The sequence below is a fragment of the Molothrus aeneus genome, chromosome 5 (assembly GCF_037042795.1).
Source record: "Molothrus aeneus isolate 106 chromosome 5, BPBGC_Maene_1.0, whole genome shotgun sequence".
Lineage (NCBI taxonomy): Eukaryota > Metazoa > Chordata > Aves > Passeriformes > Icteridae > Molothrus > Molothrus aeneus.
The window spans coordinates 63,969,907-63,994,955 of NC_089650.1; the positions used below are offsets into that span (position 1 = coordinate 63,969,907).

At 42.6% G+C, this 25,049-nt stretch overlaps 1 protein-coding gene across 3 annotated transcripts in view; it reads right to left on the reverse strand.

Moving 5' to 3' along the window:
• The window catches only part of CAMK1D (calcium/calmodulin dependent protein kinase ID), a 220,382-nt gene that overhangs the window by 40,289 nt on the left and 155,044 nt on the right, over window positions 1–25,049 (reverse strand). For all 3 annotated transcript variants that reach the window (XM_066550996.1, XM_066550998.1, XM_066550997.1), the window contains exons 4-5: window positions 7,012–7,150; window positions 1,245–1,371 (exon numbers count right to left, since the gene is read on the reverse strand). In XM_066550996.1, coding sequence (XP_066407093.1) covers window positions 1,245–1,371; window positions 7,012–7,150 — 266 coding nt within the window. The remainder of the gene's footprint in view (window positions 1–1,244; window positions 1,372–7,011; window positions 7,151–25,049) is intronic.

Below are 25,049 nucleotides of genomic sequence, written 5' to 3' on the forward strand. Positions count from 1 at the left end.
AGACTCATTCTAGTCAGTGCCCATTCCAGAGCAAAATAAAACATGTTTGATAGGGACAGAAGAGCTGACAGCAAAAGTTATGAAAATTGCTGTCTCACCTCAGTTCCTGCCACTGCTTTGGAACAAGATTTCCAGTCTGGTGTGATTACACAAGACTGCATCCTGACCCATGTCTTAAAATAAAACATTGATGGGAAAAGCACAGAAATCTGTTCCTTTTCCTGATTTTATTGGGATAGAGTGTGTCTGCACAGTGTGAAGATAATGCCCATAAAAAATACCTGTGACAAATCTGTATGGCTGTATCATAATCACCTAATCTGAGCTGTTGTACCATGATATCATCAGAGCTATGAAAAGAGGTGAGGTGGCAGCTGCAAAGTAAAAAGAGTTTCTGACAGCTGGAAAGTATCCAGTCTTTCCTGCTGGAAAGATCTGAGAGAAATCTATTCACTGTCAGTGTCATGGATTTCATGGGTACCCCAGAGTTTAACTTCCCCACCTCAGCTGATGATCCTGGTGTGGCAAGAGGCACAGGATTGCTGGATGTCTTGTACACAAAGGGAGCTTTTAAATGTGTTTGCTCAAACAGGCCTCATCACCACCTGCCCTCTAATGCTCACTTTTGCTACTTAAACTGTTTCTAGAGATTGCTGGTAAACATGCTGCTAATAGGTGGCCTTGTACAGTCACTACCAAATGGACAGAAGAGCAAAGAATAAATGACAGAAAACAATTTGACACTGTCCAGGAAGGCCCCAGGATCTAAAGAGCTTTTGCATTTTAACATCCGAGTCAGTAATTTAACATGATTGTAACAGAGGATTACTGAACAGATCTGAATAGATGCAGCTCTTTGATTTTACTGTCTTCTCTCAGAGGAATCTGGAAAATGCTATTCTTTATGATTAAAATAATACATTTCATTAGGTAAAGCTTCTTGGTTTCCTAGGTGCTTGCAGGAGCAATACATTTGAGGCTATTCTTCACAGCACCACATGCTCCTGGTGTAGCTAAAGCAGGATCTTTGAGAGCCATTCCACAAAGGACTGAAAACATCAAAGTGAATCCCACAAACCGAGAGCTGGATTGCAGAATTGTACCCCAAAGGGGAAGAGCACACAAGACAGAGCACAGGCAAACACTAAATTCTAACAACTATCTAAAATCTCATGTGCACCAGGTACCAGCACCAGAAAATGAGAATTATTTCATTTTCACTAAAATATAAGCAAACCTCTTACCAACATAGCCAGGAGTGCCACAGGCTGTGGACATCACATCTCCTTTACCCTCCATCTTCGACAAGCCAAAGTCACTGATCATGATTTTTGACTCCTCATCCTGGCTGTAGTAAAGCAGATTCTCAGGCTAGAAAGGGGAATAAGCAAAAGGAGTTTTGAATATGTGAGTTCAGTAACAAAACCTGGTGACCCATGCATACATTTAATACAATCCCTCGTCACACCATACACAAATATAATTTGGTTGCCCTAAGTTTAAAGAGTTGTTCTTAAAACCTACATGGAGATCCTCTCCAGACTCCTGCATGGCAACAAATGGAAGACCCTGACACCCTGAGCTTTGAGCAACTTTTCTGGGCCAACAAACGCCTCCTCTGGCACCTCAAGAAGGACCCAAGGCTCATCCCTTACTTGTGAGATATGTCTGATGCATTTTCACTTCAGAGTGGCGAAACAGAAGGATTCATCTGAAAGCAAGTAAATATGGCAAATCCAGGTAGTGTACTAAAAAATTTTATACAGTATTTGAAAAAAGAAAAAGGAAAACAGGAGGTATTAGAGAATTTTTGTATCTTCTCCACTAGAAACAAACTGTTTTGAGAGGGGAAATGCCTTTACAGTTATCAGACTTGAAGCAAGGATATTTCAGCTAGAGCTGATTAGGAAAAAATGCTGAAGGAAAAATGTGCTATAGCACTAAGCACAGCAACTTGTTTATGGCAAGAGAAAACAAGGATCACTCCACAAAGCCCTGTGACTTTTTATATCAGAGTCAGGCAGCTTGGAGAGCCCAACCAGCCTCCATCTGCTCCAGACACCCCTGCATTCTTGTGTTATGAGCATGCTGCTGCTGCTGCTACGCAGCAAAGCTCAGGCTGGGTGCTGTGAGAGCCCACCTCTTCCCCTGCCTAACATCTGGGCTCATGAAAGGGTCCCACACCTGCAGCACTCAGCCTGGAGGCAATGGGCTTTGGACTTTTGGGTCTTCATCTGTAAAAGTGATGGGTATCCATCATCATCTTACTGCAGGGGTCCCATACTGTTGGCTCCTTATTGCAAAAGTTCCAGACCTTCTTGGTGTTTCTCGTAGGCATCTCCTCAGAGCGCTGCCTCTTTCTTCTTCACAAAGCAGCCAACTGACTCCAGTCCCCTTCTTAACCACCCACCCCACTCTTTTATAGCCCTCTTCTTCCCATTGTTTACAGCTGTGGCCTGTAAAGTCAGGCCTGTTCCTAATCTTTAATAATTGGCCCAGCAGCAACACCTTAGGGGTAAGATTATTTTCTACACTATCTTTATTTTCTTAAATTCTATCCTCCTACAGGTACCCAATGTTTCTAAATAGCCTCAATGGAGTCTATTGCCCAAAGCTGGCACAAATGCTGACAAACAGCCTGCTGTGTGCTCCAGGGAATGGTGAGGAGCAGCTGCAGCCACACAACATCCTCAGACTCCCTGGGACACATCCAAGCTTGGATTTGTGAGGAGGAGAAACTGCAGTTCAGCAGCACCAGAACCCATCTGCTCTGGGGAAGGGGGGATGAAGGGGTGCTGCAGGGTGATGTCCCCATTCAGGAGGTTAAAGCCATTCCTGCTCCCCAGCCCCAGCACCAAGTGATGGCTTCATCCATGGGACATGTGGAAACATGGGGCACAATGGCCATGAGAGGATCTGCAAGCTGCAGCCACAGCTGTGGGCCAGCAGGGCTGAGGTAAAAATGGAAATTATTTGGCTCCTAAAAATAAATATGCAGTTGTACTATTTATGTTCTTTCTCATGATAACTTGCAAGTCCAGTGCTTTAATTGCACTTTATAGTGTTGACACTCTTGTAGGGACTACAGTTTCCTGCAATGCTCTGCCCTAGGCTGGAGTCACTCCTAATTTTTACTACAGCTCTTGTGATCTGGTGAGGGTTTGGTAGACTTGGAATTAAGGGAAAAGCAGTTATTTCCTAACAATTTCTAAAAACTCACCTCAGGTTCCCACATACATTTAATAAGGTCAAGAAACCCACACATTTAAAAGTCAAACTTGTTTAAAAGAATTTTGTTTCCTCAAGCTGGTTAATTCAAAAAGCATTAACAAGGTGGCTCTGTAGCAAATGGAGCTGCTTGAGCCTTTCACTCCTTTTGTGCATCCTGGAGTTCCCCCAGACATCACCTGCTGCCATCTCTTCTAATCTGCTCTTGCATTACTTAGATTAGAGACTTGGAGCCCAGACACGCTTTTACCAACTACAGCAAGTCCTATTTTGGTATTTGAATAAACACATAATTACAATAAATAATTGTTATGGATGTTTCATGGGTTGAGTTTTTGTAGAGTGGATTCTTTCCCAGAGTTTCATTTTGAACCTTACACTTATTTTGATATTTTGAAATCATAAAAAGTCTTATTATATCTCTGTTTTTCTCATCATGGTATGTTTTTGCTAACAGAAATTCACAGCAGGTGTTCCTCATATACTGCATTTTATGAGTCATTTTGACAATTGATGTGGTACTGACAAAAATCTGTAAACAAAAGAGAGAAAGAGAAAAAGAGCTACTCCGAGCTACAAAATACCACTGGAGAAGGTTGGTTTGATCTAAATTCAGCTTGGCCTTATATAAACTCTGAAAGTAATTTGTACATGAATTTAATTCCCAAATCACCAGACCCCATATTTTATTACAGGAACTTTAAAATAAGATTATTTTTAAAAATGAGAGGTATAACCTGCTTTAGATTATAAATACAAGAATAACAAGACCTTGTACAATGGAATATCTGAATTAAGAGGTCTTGGACCTCACTCCAAAAATGCGGGTGGCAGAAAGAAGCCTGAAGTTGTTTCCTAGAAGTTGAATTTGGGAGCAAGATGGTCATGTTAAAATACAGCACTTCCATACTGGAATTCTGTGGAGCTCTTATAAATATGAGAATGTTCCTGTGTACTTCAGCATAAGGGCAGGAAATGAACAGGAGCTGAGGGCAAGATGTGGAGACTGTAGGAGATGGAAGCCTAACCAGTGCCTCCTTGCAGGAAACCCATTATTTGGGACTGTCTGGACTGGACTGCAGAGCCTCTTGACTCTGTTAGTGTTCATTAAACCTTTTTATAAGGCTTATATAAGGCTCATAACATGTAGCCAAATTCCACTCTCTTCACAGAGGGAAAATACAAGCTCTGCCTCAACATCCAAGGAAACCCCTGTTTGGAGCATCCCTCCAAAATACAGCCAGAGATGTTATTTCCATCACTGAAGTCTTCATTTCTGGCAGTAAACTTTGGCAGAATTAACTAGCTCAGGAGCTGAACACACGGTTTGCTTTTGAAATTTGTGTATTTTTCTAGTATCTTCTGCTCACTTATTACTTAAAACACTAAAGTGCTATCAAATCCAAGCATTTCTGCTTGTCTTAATGGCACTAAAGATACTGGAAGAAAAGAATAAAACAACAACTTTTGGGGAGTTTTTATACCTGAACAGCTGAGAGGTTTAGATGTGACAATATGGCGCAGCTGAAAGGAAAATAATCTAAATATCACATTGGCACACAATGGTCCTTAGAAGAACCCTTGCTGTTAGCAAAAACACTGCTCCAAGAGATAGGAAATCACTAAACTTTCCCCCGCTATTGTTACCAGTCATTATTAAGTCAAAGTAAATCTAGCACAGCAAACCTGCAAAATTCTTTTTAGCAGTGAACACACCTCAGCTGAGATGGGGTGTGGCATTCACATTCTCTGAAAAAACTCCTTCACCCAGGATTTTTCTCCTGGGAAGCTGAGAAGCCTCAGAGAAAAAGGAAAACAATTCTTATCTCATTTGCTTCTCCTGTGTTGTGCTCACATGTGGAATGTGTTTGGAGATTGTTTACCCACAGGTGATTGTTTAATTGGATTCTGCTGTGAGCTGTTTTGACTCTTTGGCCAATCAGGGCCAAGCTGTGTCGGGGCTCTGAAAAGAGTCAGGAGTTTTCATTATTATCTTTTTAGCATTCAGTAAATATATTTTCTGTATTCTTTAGTATAGTATAGTATACTAAAGAATACAGAAATTAAAAGAATACTATATATAGTATTCTTTAATATAATATAGTGTTGTAAAGTAATAAATTAGCCTTCTGAGAACATGGAGTCAGATGCATCATTCCTGCCTTCATTGGGACATTCCCTGCAAATACAATAATGGGGTTTCTGCCTTAATGTAACATTTTGGGTCTTAATAGCTTTTCCTCAAATCCTATGTGCAAAGCTCCCACTCTAAGTGCCCTGACTGCAGAGTCCTCATTGAAACCAGTCCCATGGGTGCTGGAACCCAGGGCATAGGGAATATTTCTCTGCCTGTCCTGAGAAGTCCTGATCCCCAGGAGAACACTGCTTTTAACCTTCGTCCATGGAGAAAGCTTCCATGACTTTGGGGTTAATTGGAATCTACGAGTGTGTGAAATAGATAGTAGTGTAGTTTATCACAGGGTGAAAAACGTAGCGTTTTGGGGTTTTAGTATGGGCTTTAGTATTCTATAGATAGAAGACAAGATGGAAGATTTGGGGCATTGTCTGATTTCCTTCTTGTTCCTCATCTACTCCATTTTCTGCAGTGTTGGTGGCACAGAGTGATTGGTGAGAAAAAACTGCAATTCAGATATTGCATGAACAGACAAATAATTAGGTATTGGTAGAAAGGTAGAAATAAAATAGGTTTTAACAGTTAATTGGACAAAATAGATTTAAAAGCCCTTAAACCTGTGTGTCTTGTGACTTTTGGTGCCTTTTCTTTGTATGCTACGTCTGATATGTAGATGGCGTGCTGAACTTCTGATGAAAGAAAAATAAACAGCAACCTGAAGACTGAAAAATACAAAAGTCCCGTTCATCTCTCTGTAAGAGCTGAAATGAGGGATGTGGGACTCCAGGGGCTCTCCAAAATGCAGTTTATTCCATCCAAGAGTTACAGCAGTCCAGGGTTGTGGGTGACAGAGCCTGTGCCTACAGCTGTCAGCTCCAGACCCTTTGGTTTTGGTTACATTGCATTATATCCTTTTCTTTGCTGAGCATCTTAATACAGTAGAACCAATCTATACCTTAAATTTTATCTATAGCCTATCATAACTACTATAATTACCATATTCATGTTACTATTCTCCAATCACTAAAAGTTAGTACATTACAGTTTAAGCTAGAAGTTGTTTTTCAGTGTTCTTGCAGTGGAAATTCTGAGACCTTTTTTCTACTTGCACCATTTGCTGAGTTGTTTGCCTGTGCTCTCTTTCTGCTTGGTAAAAACATCTTCTTGTTTGAGGTGGGTTTATCCTTTGCTCTAAGTCATAAAACCCCCTTCTAACTAACACACCCTTTGCCTCCTTGGTTATCCAGTAAGACTGGCTCAGCAATTCTTTTCTTCTATATCAAAACTTGCTTCCATCTCTATTCCTTCATCAGACTCTACATTTAAAAATCTTTCTGCTAAGCACACATATCTGTGAGACTTTCTTGTCAAACTTTCATCCTTCCCAACAGTCTCTCCATACTGCCACAGAACTTTTAAGGGGTCTCCCTATCAGGGGGATCCTTGGGGGAGGAGGTTTCCAGGAGGGTTTGGAGCATCTCTCCTGTGGTACAACCTTACTGGAACAGCCAGTCCTGAGGCACACACAATTACACAACCTTCAATGTTTGTTCTGCACAATGAACAAACTTCATGTGTTTGTTAGGCTCACACAATTACACAGCCTCCACTGACGCTGCCCAGGGGCCAGAGGGGTGCTGTGGCTGTACCTTGAGGTCCCTGTGCACGATGCCCATGCGGTGCAGGTAGTACACAGCGTCCAGGACCTGCCTGATCAGCGTGCTGGCGTCCTTCTCCGTGTAGAAGCCCTTCTCCACAATGCGGTCAAAGAGCTCTCCCCCAGACACTCTGGAAAACACAACGGGAAGCAGAAGAGTGAGGACGTGCTTTGTAAAGCCCTTTCTGTATCATTAAAGGGTGGTCAAGGCCATGCACTGGACACAGGCAGCCAGAGCAGATCTGCCTGCGGCTCTGGGGCTCCCCCACGATGCATCCCAAGGAGGGCCACAAGGATGGGGAAGGGTCTGGAAGGGAAGTTTTATGTGTAGGGGCTGAGGTCACTTGGTCTGGACAGCCTGGAAGGGAGACCTCACTGTGCTCTCCAACAGCCTCATGAGGGGCAGTGGAGGGACAGGCATTGGTCACTTCTCTGGTGCCCAGTGACAGGACCCAAGGGAATGGCCTGAAGCTGAGTCAGGGGAGGTTTAAGTTGCATATCAGAAAAAGGTTCTTCATCCAGAGGGTGGCTGGGCACTGGAAGAGGCTCCCCAGGGAAGTGGTCACAGCACTGAGCCTGACAGAGTCCAAAATCATTTGGACAATGCTCTCAGGCTCAGGGTGTGATTGGGGTGTCCTGGGCAGGGCCAGTTGCACTCAATGATCCTCACGGGTCTCTTCCAACTCAGCATATCCTATGGTTCTATGAATTGAGTTTGATTTTCTCCAAGGACTGGTCAGGCTAGAATGGAAAACCCATCACACATCAGGAAGTGGCCAAAGACTCTCTAGCACTTGCAGAGGAAATCACAATCATAGCCCAGCAAGAGCCAGGGGAGCAGACCCTGCTTTCCCTGCTGTCCCACCCCAGAGAACTTTGCATAGGCAGTTCCATCTGCTGGTGCTGGCCCGCTCAGGCTGTAAAGCTCCCCATTTTTATGATCCCTTGGGGTTCACTTTTCACTCCACTGACCAAGGCTTGGGGTTTGCCCTGGAGGAATGGTCCCATTCTTTCCCCACTAGCGAGTGAAATGCATTCAGGAGTCGTTGCCACTACCTATAGAGAATTATTTTATTAAAGTAGCCTGCACCTCTGACAATTTTAAATGCTCTCAGAGGTCCCCTTCTTTATTCACACATGCATGATCATTTATCTGCAGCCACAATCTCTTTAGGCAGAGCACAGCCTCTGCCGGGCACTGGTAGGAGACAGTTATTGATGAGGAACACAGATTATCAGTGCAATTCATCACCAGATGACACAAATGAGGAAAGGATTCCACAACTCAAAGAGGAAAGAAAATAAAACCTTGACATCCCACTATTTAATGTCTGCCATACTGCACTTTTTCCCTGCCTTGCTAGAAATAACACGTTCTGAACCCAATTTTAAATAAAGAATGGCACATTAAAACTCCCTGGAGGAGTATCTGAGGAAACAAAAGAGGAAAGAAATGTCTGAGTAATTGAAATAATAAAACTGTCAGCAAAAAACTGCCCTACTAGGGTAAATAAAAGATTTCCATTTTAGCAAGCAAAACCTATTAAAAAATGAAATGTATGTGAAATGTTTCTTCAGCAAGTTGCACCACTTAGCATATCATAAATAGCACAGTAAAACTTTCTTTAAAAACAAACCTAATAAAGGGAAAATAACAAATGATTACAGTCATTAAATGCATATGGACTGAGAGCTTGCCATTACACAAACACTAGGTAATTCAGCCACTCCAGGCAATAATCTGCTTGAATAATAACATGAAGTCACTTCCTAGGGAAGTTTGGAGCCTGACTTTAGTGGTAGAGAATGCTACCACTAAAAATGAACACATTCAGGTTTGAAAATGAAAAGCAACCCTGGAAACCTTAAAAGAAAGAAACCAGATAATCCTTCTATGAAGTGCTAGGCAAACAAAACAAACAGCTTACTGACACACTGGCACTATATTGAAACTGCAGGAAAGGTGAAGTTCATTCAGGGTCTGAAGTCCACCAGCAGCCTGAATTAAATCCCCTAATTCTTTCCTAGTTTCTCAAAACAGGAGTTGTATTTCTCACATACACATATTTATACATACATATGTGGAAATACACAGAGTGTTGCTCCAAGCCCCTCTTGGCCCAGCCCATCCTGTGCCCTGCCAAGGGAGAACAGACTCACCTCACCCTCACTGTTCACTGAAGGCAGATACAATTTTATTGAATATGGCTCCTATTAGCTGACTGTCTTTTTATATTTCCCTTGCAGTCCCTTTGTTTCCTGTGGATTGATTGCACTGAAAATTGAGCCCACACAGTAATTAATATCCCAGAATACAGCATATTTCCCCATGAAAATGCAGTGTGTGCTGTTTTGCAGGTTCATACAGTTACTTTTGTTACACTCAAGCAATGACTGCTTTAGTAGATACCAATTTACACCATGTGCTTTCCTGCACAGGGAAAGTCTCCTTTGATTTTTGCACAGAGTATATTTTCACAAAATATTTTTCACTAAATTGATAGAATTTTCCTCCATGCCAGCTCACTCCCTGCCCCCCCTTAAGCCTCACTCTTTAATTGAAGGCTTTTCTTAGTCAGATTTAGTCCACTGGATCTACTGTACCCAGGCTCAATCTGCTTATAATTTTATTTCAACACACAGAAAATATTTGCAACCTCTTAAATGATGCACTGCAAACCAGAGCTTATCCAAACACTCAGGAGGAGCAGCTCTTACATTTGCAGGCCCTTGTTTATTGAGAATGCTGAGAGCATCCCAGGTCCATGCAGAGAGCCAAGGGTCTCGTGCTCCTATTTATTAGTGTGGTGACTCTGTGTCATGGTGCATTACAGCTTTGCACTAGAGTCTCCCTGATGTTGGCAAGGCTCCTGGCTCAGCTCCACCTCCCTGGGATGCTCTTCAACTCAGCACCCAAGGCCATGGCTACTTTCCACATGAACCTCATGTCCTTATGGCTTTTCTCCCCTAAGATAGGGTTAATCCAACCACAATGTCATTGGGAATGCTGCTCCCTGCATGGCACCCAAGGACTGACACAAGCCAGTGCTCCCACAGGAGCTGTGGGAGAGCATCTGAGCTCTTAAATCATGGTGGAGATGCGGCCTGTTGGCTGGTCTTGATCCCAACCCCCCCTGCCCTGCTGGGATGGGACTTGGCATCTCTTCTGAGCAGACCTGGGCACTCATAAAGTGTTCCTGCAGTTTGTTCCAGTCTTTAATACTCTGGAATAATTATTTTCTTTTTAATGGCACCATCCAGCTTTGCCCTCTCTATGGCAATTTTGAGGCAGAATTGAAACTGCAGGCAGTAAGAGCAGAATTAGGTCTTTGTTTTAAAGGAATTTAAGACAGAATTTTCTGTCCAGAAAGAGAGGGTAGGAGGGATTTCTCATTAGTGGAAATTAGAGGCCTGCTCCTGTCTTGCAGCTGGCACTGGCTCATGGAGCCGGACACACAAACAGCAGCAAAAGGAACCTTTTCCCCCTGATTATTTCAATCTTGGTTCCCAGCAAAGAAAAAGTCAAGGGACAACCAGCCAAGTTCAGGTACTTGAAAAGCATTTAACTCTGGAGCAGCTCAAGTGTCACGCTGTGATCCAGGGTAGCTTCAGCCCCGCCCAGGGATTCAGAGTTGGGCAAAACTCAGCAAAGCAGCCACAACTGCCTCTTCTGTATGGATGTGCCTGCTGGGACTGCCTGATGGAACATGCCTGGCTCCAGCCCTTGGTCCTGGCTCAGCCACTGAGCTGTGGCTTTTCTCTGGTTCTCCAAGCAGCTTGGGAAAAGCCCAGCACTTGGAGAAAGAGCTGAGCCAAGTGTCCCCATGGCACATGGACACCCCAGAATATGCTTTGCCTGCCTCCAGCAACAGGAAACTATTTCAAAGCAATGACCAGAAGAATAATTTCATTTAGAATGAAAAAAAAAAAATACAACCAAACTCAGCCATAAATATGAATACTTTAACTCCTAATGCATCTTTTTCCTGAGGCTACATGCCTTAAGTACATATTACTGACTAGCCACATGAAAAAAGCCAGAAGAAACATTCAAGGTGAAAGGAAATAGGATTTGAGGGGAGGGGGACAGTCACTGCCCTGGTCCTGGTGGCCACACTGTTGCTGGTACAGGCCAGGATGTATTCCATTAACACCCAGTTTGAGGAGGGACAGTAGAACCCAACTTGACCATCTGATAAAAGAGATATTATCTGCAATTCCACTGGGAAAACACAGATTGCACTCTGCTTCCAGGGTTTCCTGAGATAAAAGCTTCCAGATCTAGTGTTTCATTAAGGAGACTTTGGGTATTGATCATGCAGATGATACAAATATTTCAGAGGACCTAGGTTGGTGATGGAGTTTGCAATAAATTCCTACAGTTATATTTATAATCTTTTATTTTCCTGACTGGATTTGGGGGGTTTGCTTCTTCCCAGTTTGATGTTTAAATGCAGATCTAAACCTCTAGCACAAGCTGCCACATTGAGTGGCTCAGCTTAGGATAGGTTTCAAAAAACTTTGAAAATACCAATGGTTTTGTACATGGACAAGCTACCTTGTTAACTGGGCTCTCAGTGTGTACACTGTTGGCTGAACTCCCTGCTCAGACAGTAAAAAAGGACCCTGAAAGACCTTGCAATGCTCATTAGAGGCAAAGGAGAGGTCACTCTAACAGTGACCTAATAAATACTCAGGCTCTGTTCAAGGATTGGTGTCAGTCCTTGACACTACATTTTCCGTATTTGTGCAATTTCTAATTTACAGATGTAACTTGTGAGAGACAAGGAAACATTTCAGCATTACAGAATTCCCAGAATGACTAGGTTGGAAGAGACCCTCAAGATCATTGAGTCCAACCCATGCCCTAACACCTCAACTAAACCAAGGCACTGAGTGCCACATCCAGGCTTTTCTTAAACACATAAATACATTACTATTTAAGCACATTACTATTTAAACACATAAACACATTACTATTTAAACACATTACTATTACACCTTCCCTTTACATTAACCCATTTCACCACCAGTTCATCAGGAAAGAACCAAACTGGCAAACAAAACGAAAACAGCCCATGCTGCAGGTAAAGGGAATTATCAAACTTTTTCCAAAGCATCCCATTCCTCTGCAGCACCATCAGGAAAGCAGAAGGTGCAACGTTTCAAAGCAGTACTTTGATGAAAAATGAGAACCAAACAAAAACTCCTTTGTAATTTAAGGCCCCTAAACTCATAAACAGAAAACAAGAGCCCATCTCTCTGAATTTCTGGTGTTTTTGCCAGCAGAGTGAAACCTGCACCCTCACACTGCAGGTCACAGTACCAGGTACCTGCCAGACTGTCACCTCAGCAGGGCTGCCTGGTGGGGGACATCCCCACATATGTTAGCCTTCAGGTGAATAAATACATGAATAAAAGAACAAATAAACACTGGAATTAAAAATAAGTTAGTCATATTAATGTATTCAGTTGCCCTTTCTTTCTCTTGGTGGGACTGTCTGTGTGTGCAGATAAATCCTCTCACTTCTTCACCCCTGCATCCCCCACTGTCACCAAGTGTAGGAACCCTTCTGCTTGTTTTAGGAGCTTGAAAAATAAAACCCTTTGAAATATCACTTTGACTTCTTTGCCATTTGGCAAAACACTGATGCTTCTCTTCCTCTTTTGTACTACACGCTGTAATTGCTCTGGATCATTTACTGCTTGACAGTTTAATTGCTTTTTATCAGGAGTCTTATTGATGAACTCATCAGTGGTGGATTACATGAAGAACCCCAGCAAAGCTATTCAGAACTTGTTGGCTTTTCCCTTCAGAAGGGTGTTCAGTCCACCTCATGCTTCCATGCAGTTCAAGTCATGATCCATTCTCCACTGGACAAGTCACCAAAGCACCATAAATCATGCTGGATTAGAAGAGCCACCCTGCAAAGGCAGACACATCCCTAGGGATTCACTAATGCTGTTTAAACTTGCACGTTAGGGATGCCAAACAAAAAAGAGGACTGGTTTCAGAAATTGGAGCAGGAGGCCTCTCAGGACAACATGAAAAGTAAGTTAAATATGAGCATTACCCTATAATTGTGAGCAGCTTATCTATCAGAAGTTACACATTCACAGTTTCCTACAATATAAATCAGAAACAGCACAGAACTCAGCATGAAGCTGAAGTGTGAGTGGAGATAAGGAAGACTGAAGGGGCTATTCCTGAGAAGTTCTGCCTTTGAGTATTACATTTCTCTAATGAAGGAATTCTTATTAAGACAAATAATTCAGTTCTTAAAATGTATTTTGTTTTTAATGGAGGGCTTTTCTGTTTGGCTTTAAACTTCCTCTGCATTGTGAAAAATGCATGAGAACCAGAAGGCAAACCTGGCCAATGTGCTGTTTGAAAGAGAAATTGGCCACCCCCATGTCATTGTTCAAATGAAGCAACACATAAAAGGAAAATGAGTAAACAGATTAATAGATTTTAGACCCAGAAAGGAACATTACGATTATTTAGTCTGACCTCTTGCAAATAGAAGTACGTGATGAAAATTCTCCTTGTACCAATAATCTAGAGTGTTAATCAGGCAGGGACAGATATTGCTACAGAATTACTGTATGGCCTGCAGAGATTTGCTTTATTCAGTAAATATGTCAGAAAACTGCCCTGGCTTTCTCATTTGCAGCACATCATAAAATATACAGCTTGAAAAAGGCAAGGACTTTCCTCATTATTGTATCTTTAAATCACCCAGCTTAAAATCTGCTGGCAACGTAAATATATGCTGCTACCAAAGAAAGGACACAGGATTAGTTTTGGCTTATTCTTCTAGAATGCAGGTTTGTGCATATGGCAGAGAGGGATGTTAGCACCCTCTCCTTTGGTAGTGCTATTCAATGTCAGAATCATTCAGGCTGGAAAAGACCTTCAAGAACATCAAGCACAACTTTTGACCAAACACCACCATAGCCACTAAAATATATCTTGAAGGGCTACAGCAACTCCCTTTTTGAACATTTTCTGGAATGGCAACTCCACCACTTCACTGGACAGCCTGTTCCAGTGCTTGCCAATCTTTAGGCAAAGAAAAGTTTGCTCATATCCAACCCAAACCTTCCCTGGTGCAACATGAGGCCATTTCATCTTGTCCTGTCAAGAGTTTCCTGGGAGAAGAGATCCCACCTCATTACAACCTCCTTCCAGATTGTGTAGAGAAAATGCAAAGCAACATTGCCACAGTATTTATTCTGGTTTTTCAGCCCTTTCACCCCCGTGATGATGGCTGCTCCAAAGGGCTGCTCCCCACCCTGAGTGGTTGCTTGGGAAATTATTGGGCAAAAATGCTGTGGCCATTTTCTGAACCCAACTGAGCAAACTAACTAGTTTTCCTCCTGCATTAAAAGTTTCATTTGACATTTGCTGAGCAGCTGCAGTGAGGTTGTGCCTTGGAGAACAGACCTTTGTTTCCACTTGGGCAAGACTCTGGAAAGCTCTGCTCAGGGACGTAACACAGTTTGGCAGTTAAAATCTTTGGAGACAGCACTTTCCTTCCCAGAATCCCTACTGCAGAGATCTTAAAGGTCCATGATTCTTCAAGGTCAATGCTCTCTTGTTTTATTCAAAATTTTATTCCATATTCAAAGATTACACATTATATTCAAAATTTCCCCTGGTCCTATCAGCTGTAAAAGGTGTGACTGAACCAAAGGCAACCAAATGACAAAGGACATCAGGTTTTTAAGTCTTTTGTGATTACACTGTTCTGAGTGACAGCTTATGACAGCCTTTTAAATGCCAGCAGGCCATTTGCCCTGTCTGTGTTCATTGCCCCAGGCAGTGGAGCATGGAGGAGATGTGGGACCTGCCAGTGACAGCAACACTCCCTCAGTGCTGCCATCATGATGAGGCACAGGAGAGAAACCAGTGCTTCCACTGAAAACACCATCATGCAGACAAACCCTAAGAAATAATCATAGCAAAATTGCACATTTGCAGCACTCTGCTGAGGTCTGCAAACACCATGATGTGCAGAAGATGGGAACATCCTTTCTTTCACTCTTCTGAGCTCCTATAGTTTGTTTGGCACCTCCACAGGAATCAAGGAATCATGCCGGGATTAGCAAGTGGATTACTCTCAAGTGGGCTCCTTGTCATTTGAAAAAGGACCTGTGGAGGTGGTGAAACACTGGCACAGGTTCTCAGACTGGTGGTGGACCCCTGGGAACATCAAAGGTCACGTTGGACAAGGCTCTGAGCAACCTGGTGTAGGTGAAGCTGTCCCTGCTCAGTGGAGAGGGTTGGGCTGGGTGACCTTTGAGGTCCCTTCCAACCCAAACTATTCCATGATTCCATGACAGAGGTTGGCACTTCAGCCTGTTTATCTTCATGGTTCTGCATCAAATGGAAAGGCAAAGCTGCAGCCCAGAAGTGGTGACTTTTATCTGTATCAGTTTGATATCACTACATCCCTGCAAACCAGTGAAAAAACCAGCATTTTTTAAAATGTCATTAAAAATACACAGTATGTATTAAATATCTCAAAAGCATCGTTTTAAAAGAAGGAATTGAATCACTGGTTTATTCACTTCCTTCTGAGGGATATCAGTAAATCAGCCCACTCTTGCTTGTTGTATATATATATATATACATATATCACAAATATATATATATATGTGATCTTGTTGCCTCAATCTTTTTCACTTTGCTTCTAGGAAACAGAGAAATACAGCTCTGTAGACAAACCACTGCTCAAAATACATTTTCCAGTATCTGAAGGTTGGAACAATGTATTTCCTAATTGCTGTCTTATTCCTCCATCTCTCCATAAAACAAGTGGACAGTTAAAATCTGGAGGAGATTCCTCACCTGACAACAATTTAAAACTAGGTCATGTTTCAGCACTAATAGGTTTGGTTTATTTTCCTTTTGACTTGTTTTCCAATGGAAACCAACCTGCCTGTCCTGCCAACATTAACTAGGAAGAACAGACTTAAAAATAATTAAAACTGGTGCAACTGAAAATGGATACTGTAAATTACACAATATATAGTAAACAATTTTGAAATATAAGGTGAATGCAGCACTGAGAATTGTACTAAATAGTGGAAAGGAGCACAGGAAAGTGCAATAAAGTCACTCTCAGCTGGAGCTTAAACAGCCCAGATTTTCAGTGAAATACATTTAATAGAAATTTGGAGTGGTGTGAATATTCCTTTTTCTGAGACTGACTTGTTTTCCACTTGCTTTCTCACAAGTAAGTTTGCAGACAGATGTCATAAGAGAAATAGCCAATGTAAAGATAGTATTGACTAATACCTGTCTCAGTGCAGAAAGAGCTTTGAAGATCCTTATATCCCCTGTATCTCACAGAAATTCTACTTTTTTTCAGCTTATCTGTAGGATGTACAGCATTGAATCATCCATTTGTCCTAGAGAAATACAACCCTAGAAAATTTATTTTGAAACAAAAAAAAAAAAAAAGGAGAAATGCTGCCAACTGGTCAAGATATATTGTTGCAAATATCAACTTTCCAAGTAGTTTGTAGAAACAATAAATTGTGAGCTAAATATTAAAACCAAACAGACCAACTTAACTCTAAGTTATATAGGTATCTTGTTTTATAAAGATACAGTTTATAGTTGTTGCAACAACTATATATACATTTAAAATGTCATTATTATGCTCTCCAACTTTTGAGTGCCAAGAAAGTTGCAGAGAATTGATAAAGAAACTTCAGAATTCTAATTGCCTATATTGAAGTATTTCTTAAGAAATGTACAACTAACTCAAGTACAAGGAAAAACACATTTTATTCTGTATGTACTATTTTAAAATAGACAATTTTAAAAAATATCAGGAAATACGCATTGGAATTGAAATACACGTTGGAGTTATAAAGGACAATTCCCTGAAATACTCTGTGGCCATGAAAAATCAAGCAGAAGGTTTAGGAGAAAAATGAGTGCAAAACAGAAAATATTTTGTCCTCCTAAACAGTCATGGAACACTCCCACTCTCAATACTTTTGACAAAGTTCATCTCACCAAATCTTGCAAGTCACTGGTGTGGGTGCTACCACACTCCTCTCCTCCTGCCAACACAAGGGAAGGAGCAGGTCGAGGGTGTGAGGAGCAGAAATGTCCATTTCTGTGTTCATTTGGACAAATCCCACCTTGATCTTTATGGAAAGATGTTTTGGCCAAAACTATAATGAACCTTGGGGAAGTACAGAGAAGAAAAGCAAGCAGGACCAGAGAGCCTCTCTGTGAGCAGAGAGAATGTGTTTTAGAAAGAAAAGAGATGGCAGAGGAGAACACTCTGCAGAATCATAGATCCACAGAAACATGGAATTATTTAGGCTGGAAAAGACCTCTAAGACCACCAAGTCTGACCATTAACCCAGCACTGCCAAGTCCACCACTAAATCACTCATGAAAAGGGTGGAGCATGGACAAGGGAAATATAAAGAATTATTTCACACCACAGATAAGAAATGGGAGACCTAATGGAATTAGCAGGTGGTGGATTTAGGACAAAAGCCTTTGTCATCTGAAGAGCAATCCTGGAACAGATGAATCTTTGGTATGACCCAATAAAACTGTACTCATGTTCTTATGTTTGCACTCCTCAAATTAATTATTGAATTATTCACTCAGCTCTGTTCTGAATGTGCACACCTACATTAAGGGAGCCTTTTGATTCATTCACTTAAAATCAAATATGACATATTCAAAGATTTTAAAGCCTTTATGATAATCTAATCTGACCCCAGACAAAACAAAGACAGTACAATTTTTGCCACTGATCCATTGCTCCTGGCTGGACAAAAGACTATCATTTAGCAGTGTAGATAGGCTTGACTTAGAAGATACCACTAATCCCTTGTCTGCTTTGTCCAGCAGTTAATTACACACGCTGACTAATTACACTGAGCTTTTTTCCAATGATAATTCTGGATGTTCTGTCACTGGAATTCTTTCAACACTGCCTGCAGACTCTTTAGCTGTATTGGAGAAACTTCACTCTATTTAGGTCTTGGTAAACTCATTCTTTTTGCTTCTATCTAAAGTTTCTCTCTGAAAAAGTTATATTCAACAGCCACCTAAGAAGGTATCCATTGAGAAGAGCTAACTAGAAGCTGAGTGATGCTCATTTCCAGTTCTCCATTTGGAATGTTAAATTACCCTGTTAAGTACCTTCACTTACCTATGCATCAATAATGAACAAGCTGTTCCTGGACAGGATATTGACCAGTACTAGGTACCTGTATTTCAGAATTGAATCAAATACAACCTAAACTGAAGATACAGTTTCCAATTGCTCACTTCTCAACATCATTTAATCACTCTGCTTCATCTTGTGAGTTTATCTCACTGCTTTTCAATCAAGATATTCTCGTTTTCCACAGCAAAGAGTGAATTTCTGCAATTTAGAGTGGTGTGGAGACACATCAATCTAATTTCTTACAGCTTGGATGCAATCTCAGCTAAATAAAACTTCCATGACTGTTAAGAGCAATACTAAAGAAGAGGAGAAACAGGTATTGAATTTGGAAACCTAAGGATTGTCCATAAATTGATTAATCTCCTGCCCAGTCCCCTCTAAAGGGGGACAGCAGGCACAGGCCATGGTGAGTGAGGATGAGCCACACACAGAGCCAAACCAAACCTGTCAAAAGCAGTTTATGGCAAACACACTGGTCTAAATCCCACTGCTCCAACCCCACTGCAACCCACGACTGCTGAGCTCTGCTTGATGTGTCCCACCTGAGGCTTTCACCTATGTATGAACCAAACTTTTCACATCACCCACTCCTTCCCAGCTCCCTCCATGCACAAACCCTGTGAGTGGCTTCATGATGCTGCTTGTGCCTTGCTGAGGGGCCAGCAACAGCACAGGCTACTAAAGCTCCATGTTTATTTGCAGAGGGCCAGCTGCCCTCTCCCAGTAACAACAGCTCATTTCCAAGCTGGGCCCTTTGCACAGATAAGGCACAGCAGGGACCAGCAGGACCTGCTGATTTATTGTGGTTTGACTGGAGGGTGGGCAGCACAGATATTCTCTCACGGCCTTGAGGAAGATTTATGATGTACAAAAGAGGCAGTTCCTTAAAAAAAAGAAATAAGTAAAAAGAAAAAAGCATCTGGCGATACTCTCAAAAACCCCCTCAGAATTCAGGCATGTGAAAGAGGATGGCTCATGTGATTTCTGCTCTTCAACTGCCATGGGATGAGAGCTCCTCAAGGAAATGCTGTCCATGGCATCCCCAGGAGAGATGGGAGGAATGAGGCGCCACCAGCAGCAAATGAAACAAACCTGGCCAGCAGAGAGAACAGCCTCCAAAAATGCTGGGAAATCATGAGGGAAACCAGCTGGGCATGGAGAGGGCAGAAAGGGAGATCCTGCCAACACCCTGTGCTGGCTCAGTCTGTGTTGGCTGCCTGGCACTAAAACCAGGTACCACAGGCACAGATTTACTGCTTTTATTCTGTGCAATAGCTGAATGTACTGCCTTTAGAAGGAGATAAACTCCAACATTCTGGGAAGGCAAGTATTTGTTAAAAGATCTATTAGGAGCAGAGCTCACAGAAAAGAAGGTTTCCAGAACATCCTACATAACACAAATGTGCCCCAGGGTTTATTTTAATAATTCTTCAATTATTGCCTTGCTGGTGTCTGTTTTAGTCCAGGCCATGGAGATGTTTCTAATGGAAATCATCAATTCATCACAGAGACAATTTCCAAGAATATAATCACAGAGATGAAAACAGACACATGCTCATGCTAATAATGAGGGCTACAGAAAAAGTGGGAAGATTTTATGATTCTGTTATTTTTAATGGCAGCTCTTTGCTCCTGTGTCTTAACAAACTAGGCTGGACATCTGCCAGGCATTCTGGTTTTTACTGGGACTGTCCCCTGGCCTGGGGAGAGATTTTAAATATCTATTTATACATTATTGCTCCAAGGCTACCATCTATTCTAACACTTTACATTTTCCTTGACACAGAAAATGCAAGGCTCCAGCTATTTCTTCGTTAATCAACACAAGTAGCTCCACAGTAATTTTATTTTCAAGACAGAAGAGTGAATCGATGCCAAGAAGCCAACCCTCACAGGTCATGCTCAATATTTTAGGAGTTTATGTTACAATTGCCTTGTCTATTTCTGCAATAATTTTTAATGGATGGATTAGTGACAAGCTGTAAAAGCTTATGTTTGTAAAAAGTAAACCCATGATTGATACAACAAAGAATCAAAGTCAGCTGGGAAAATGGAGAAAAGCTTAACCAGATTGTTTCACATGCAGAAATCTGTGGGAGCTACATCCAGCACCAAAAGTCCAATACAGTGCTGTTCCAAGACTCTTCACTGTCTCACAGCAAACACCTTGTTCATCTGCTGGGGCAGGGCACAGGGATACTCCTGCCCATCCCACATGACAGGATTCTAAAAATCTTTCCCAAGAGTGGTACCCCAAAGGCAGCTCCTGGTAAGCCCCACCACCAGGCAGAGTGGGCAAAAAGTAAAGACATGGCCCTCAATCCCCTCAAGTTCTCCAGCATCCAACAGGATTATCCCAAAGCCTTAAAGAAACCTTGTTGATGCCTCCTGTTAGCCATGCTCTGTGCAAAGCTCTCCTTCAGCCCTACCCCCTGGGTATATATGAAAGGGATATAATTTCCCCATGTTTCACATTTCATATGTAAACTGCCCTGTAAAATCCCATTCATGAGCAGGCCCCAAGCACCAGCAGAAATACAAGCTGTGAAAGTGCATCAGCTTCAGGCTCCAGCCATGGAACTGCTTCTCCTCGCTGCTCCTGGGAGGCCCAGGGCAGGACACGGCTCCAGGAGGGAGAATTCTGCCAGCAACACTGGCCACAAAGCAGCTGTGTGGCAGCACAAGGCCTCTGGGGCCTTATGCCACTTCTGGAGCACCCAAAGGGTCGTGCTGAGCTGGCCTGAACTGCCACCCCAACAGCTCAGTACATCCCATGGGGAATCCTTGGCATGAACAGTTAATTGCTGTCTACTTAACTGGTCAGTACAGGATCTGTTAAAATCCTGTGCATTCCTGCTGAAGAAGCTACATGACCTCATAGTTTCATGGATTCATTAGTGATTTAGAAAAAAAAAAGTTTGTAATCTTCCTTTTCCATTTTGTAGGGATACTCCTAGGACCTGGAGTATCCCAGTATCTCCAATCCTGCCTCCTAAGCATCTGCTGTCTATGTTAAAAATACGGAAATGGGAAAATTAAAATCAAAACCTCCTCCTCCATCCCAAATTGATCAAACCTAAAAAATAATCTAGCAAATATAACCCTGAGATGTGTGATTTATACACTAAGAACATTAGGGAGTAAATAAAGTGGATGGACACAGGGGGTTTTTTTCTAACATGGTAGTCAAAGCACATTGCAAAAACTCATGGACAAAAATAAAATACAGACTTTGGCTACAGGGCTCATCAGCCCTGCACAGCAATCCCAAGTGTCCAGATTTTGGCAATAGCATCTAAAAATGATGCCTGAAGAATAACACTATTTTAACCTTTTTTTTTTTTTTTTTTAAGAATCTATGCCCTATATGTGCATATAACCCATGAGAGAGCTTTTTTATTGTCCTTAATTTTGTGAAGCTGTTGCCTCCCACCACCTTGGAGCCTGCACACTGATGCACAAGTATTAGAATAAAATTTTCAGTGCATCTGCTCTTCTGCATGAGAGGGATTCAGAGACTGGAAACAGAAAAAAGGTTTCAAAAGTCAGTCCTCTCAGTCCAGTCACTGCCAAGCAGGCACTGGGTCTCCCTAAGCCAATGCATTCAAGTCAGTGACCTGCTACTCTGCTGGTCCAAAGGAAGAGCCCAAATCAAAGTGCTAAGAGAGTAAACATCCACAGCTCCATGCTGAGACTGCTCTGCCATCAATCTTTGGTTGCCTGTGCACCAAGCAAAGTTTCACTGACACCAGATATGGCAAAGAAATTACAATTACTACAGTATTTACATCTGATACTCACAATATGAAAGCCACCACACAATCCCACAATTCCCCCCAGGATTCTGGTGCCAGTGGATGGGAGGTGTGAGATATTCAGGATCACTGTGCTCCTGTACAAACACGGAGGCATGGCCAAGGCAAGAGCTTCACCTTGGGCAGCTGCCTTTAACCTCTGCTCTGCCACACATTTCCTCTGCAACCTTGGGCAAGCCAGTGAAAGATGACTCTGAAAAGGGACTTAGGTCCTTGGAGAGGGAATTAGGGTTTGGATAACCCAGGTGCTGCTGCTGCCAGCAGGTCAAGGCTGACAACTGTGAGCAGCAAAGCTCCCAGGACTTGGGGCACAAGCTCTGACCCCGTTCCAGATGTAAGAGAGGAGAATCAAGTCAATAGATCCAACACTTGGAAAGTGCCCTAAACCACAGGATGTTTTCCATACTTCCATCTGAAAATATTCCACCTCTCAGAAAATGACTGCAGACTCCCTCAGCACCATAACAACTTCCTCAGCACCGTGACTGCCAGATTGATGCCAGTGTCATGGAGCAGTAACAGGGCCCATCAAAGTGAATGTCAGTTGTTCCCTTAACCTTTGTAGGAAGACAGATTAATCCCTTCAAGAAATATGTTCATCCTGTCATGTTTTTATGAGATGGTAATCTTAGTCCACGTCTTCCATAACTAAAGGAAAAGTCACCGTGCTGACTTTGGCCTTGCAGCTGGAGTGTCTGTCCCTCCAGCAGGAAAACCAGGTGTGTTTATGCAATGGAAGGAGCCATTCACTCTCATCATGTGTTACAGACCAGTATGGAAAACAGATTTCACACTGATGATTTATAAAGTGCTCTAGGCAGCCCTTAAATAATGAGTTATAGCCAGGTATGAACATCCAAAGCCACTGATGAAAAGGCTCTCCTGCTCTTGCTGTGTTATTTCTGCTGCTCTGGTTTGCAAGAGCTCAGCTCCCTGGTCCAGGTCCTCAGCCCAGTGCCAGAATTGACCTGTCTCAGTGCCACAGATGTCTGTTTTCTATTTGGCCGGTGGTATTCCCTGTGCAATATTAAAATGTCATCAATTCAGTTTAATAGGCCAAGTAAAGGCCTTAGTCAACCATTCAATAGCTAAGTAAAACATAGGGCAAATGCGTATCAGGCCAGGGACTGCATTAAAAGTTTAAGGGCTCAATTAAGAGGCATCTCACTGGTGTGTTCTCAGGAGGTTAGGAAAACAGAAATGCCAAATGTTTCCCCTGTTGCAGCTGTTAAGCACCAGGCTGGAAACCCCTTGTTAAAGTGCTTTTTGTTACAGTGCTATTCCAGTACATTAAAAGAACCTCTGTAAAATACTCCATTAAAATAAACTATTTCTTGCAAAAATGGAGCTGACATTTATAAGATTTGGGGTTTTTAAATAATTGTTTTTATTGTTGTTGTGCTGCAGGGTCCTGCCTTAAGGGCCACCTGAATGCAGAGGTGCCCAACCCTCCCACAAGGCAATGCCTGATAGCCCAGTGCTCCCAAGGCTGAAAGTTCTGACACAAAGCCAGCTGAACTTGAGTTTCAGAGCTGCCAAAACCCCTATTTAAAGATGCAGAACCAAGCTGCAATATTACAATTTTCTTCTATGGTTCAGCATCCTTAAGGACATGGTCACCCAGGAGAAAGAACACGTTAATTAATAAATGTTTTGAGATTCAAGCAGACACTGACAATATAATGGGCTGACAATTTTGTTGTGGAATTAACAACCACATCCCAAAACACCTCAGCTTGCAAGAACTGAGACATCCCTTGGGTTGAGTACAAGAGATTCAGGTTCTGGGCCTCAAACAGATATGTTCATCACACAGCCATGGTGTGTTCATCACATAACCAAGGCATGCTCATCACACAGCCATGGTGTGTTCATCACATAACCAAGGCATGCTCATCACACAGCCATGGTATGTTCATCACACAACCAAGGCGTGCTCATCACACAGCCATGGTGTGCTCATCACACAGCCATGGTGTGCTCATCACACAGCCATGGTATGTTCATCACACAGCCATGGTGTGCTCATCACACAACCCTGGTGTGTTCATCACACAACCATGGTGTGTTCATCATAAAACCACGGTGTGCTCATCACACAGCCATGGTGTGCTCATCACACAGCCCTGGTGTGTTCCTCACACAACTATGGTGTGCATGCCCCTCACAGACACCACCACAAACCTGGCCCGGCAGAGAAAACAGCACTGCTGCTGCAATAAGATTGTCCCTGCAGTGTTAGACCCAACCTGGCACCCACAGGTTCCTGCACTGGACCTCTTGGGCACCCTGAGATCAAGACTCCCACAAAAGTTCAGGCTGAAATGCCATGCAGAGACTGGGAAAAAAAGCAGCAGCCCCTCAGTGGAGCAGTGAGATCACAAGACTGGGCTTGCTCCAGAGACAGACGGCACAACAATAGTCACGATTTCTGCTGCCGTCGTTATTTATAGGCACAAAAATGTAGATCATTTAGCAACTCAGAGTGAGCTGCCAAACAGAGAGAGAGACAGCAGCTGAACCCACTGCTGAACAGTCAGCCATGGTTCAGGACATTCCCTCCTGCAGCAGCAGATGCAAACGCTGCAGGGCAGCAACTCCGGGGTGGGACGGTGCGGTTCCGCTGCATCTGGTCCATGCTGGCACATGAGCCACCAACCAAAGCAAGATGGTAAATTTCAATGTCCATACTGAAAAGAGCAGTGAGGTGCTGAGCTTTGAATCCCTGCAGTCAACTGGCATTTTATCCCCTGACTAAAAAGAAGCTTTGATTTTGGCCCTGAGGTCCTCAGACAACAGATGGGACGCAGCATAAAGATGTGATCCCACAAATACTCTGTGCAGAACCCCAGCTGCAGGGAAAGACAAATACAACCACCTAGAAAAAACAAATATAAGTGATTTCAGCAGGTCCCAACACAGTGAGTGGGGTATTACAGACTTGCCAGGTCTCTTCTCTGCCATGCTGCTCTGCCCTGTCACTCTGATGAAGGTTTCCTCTC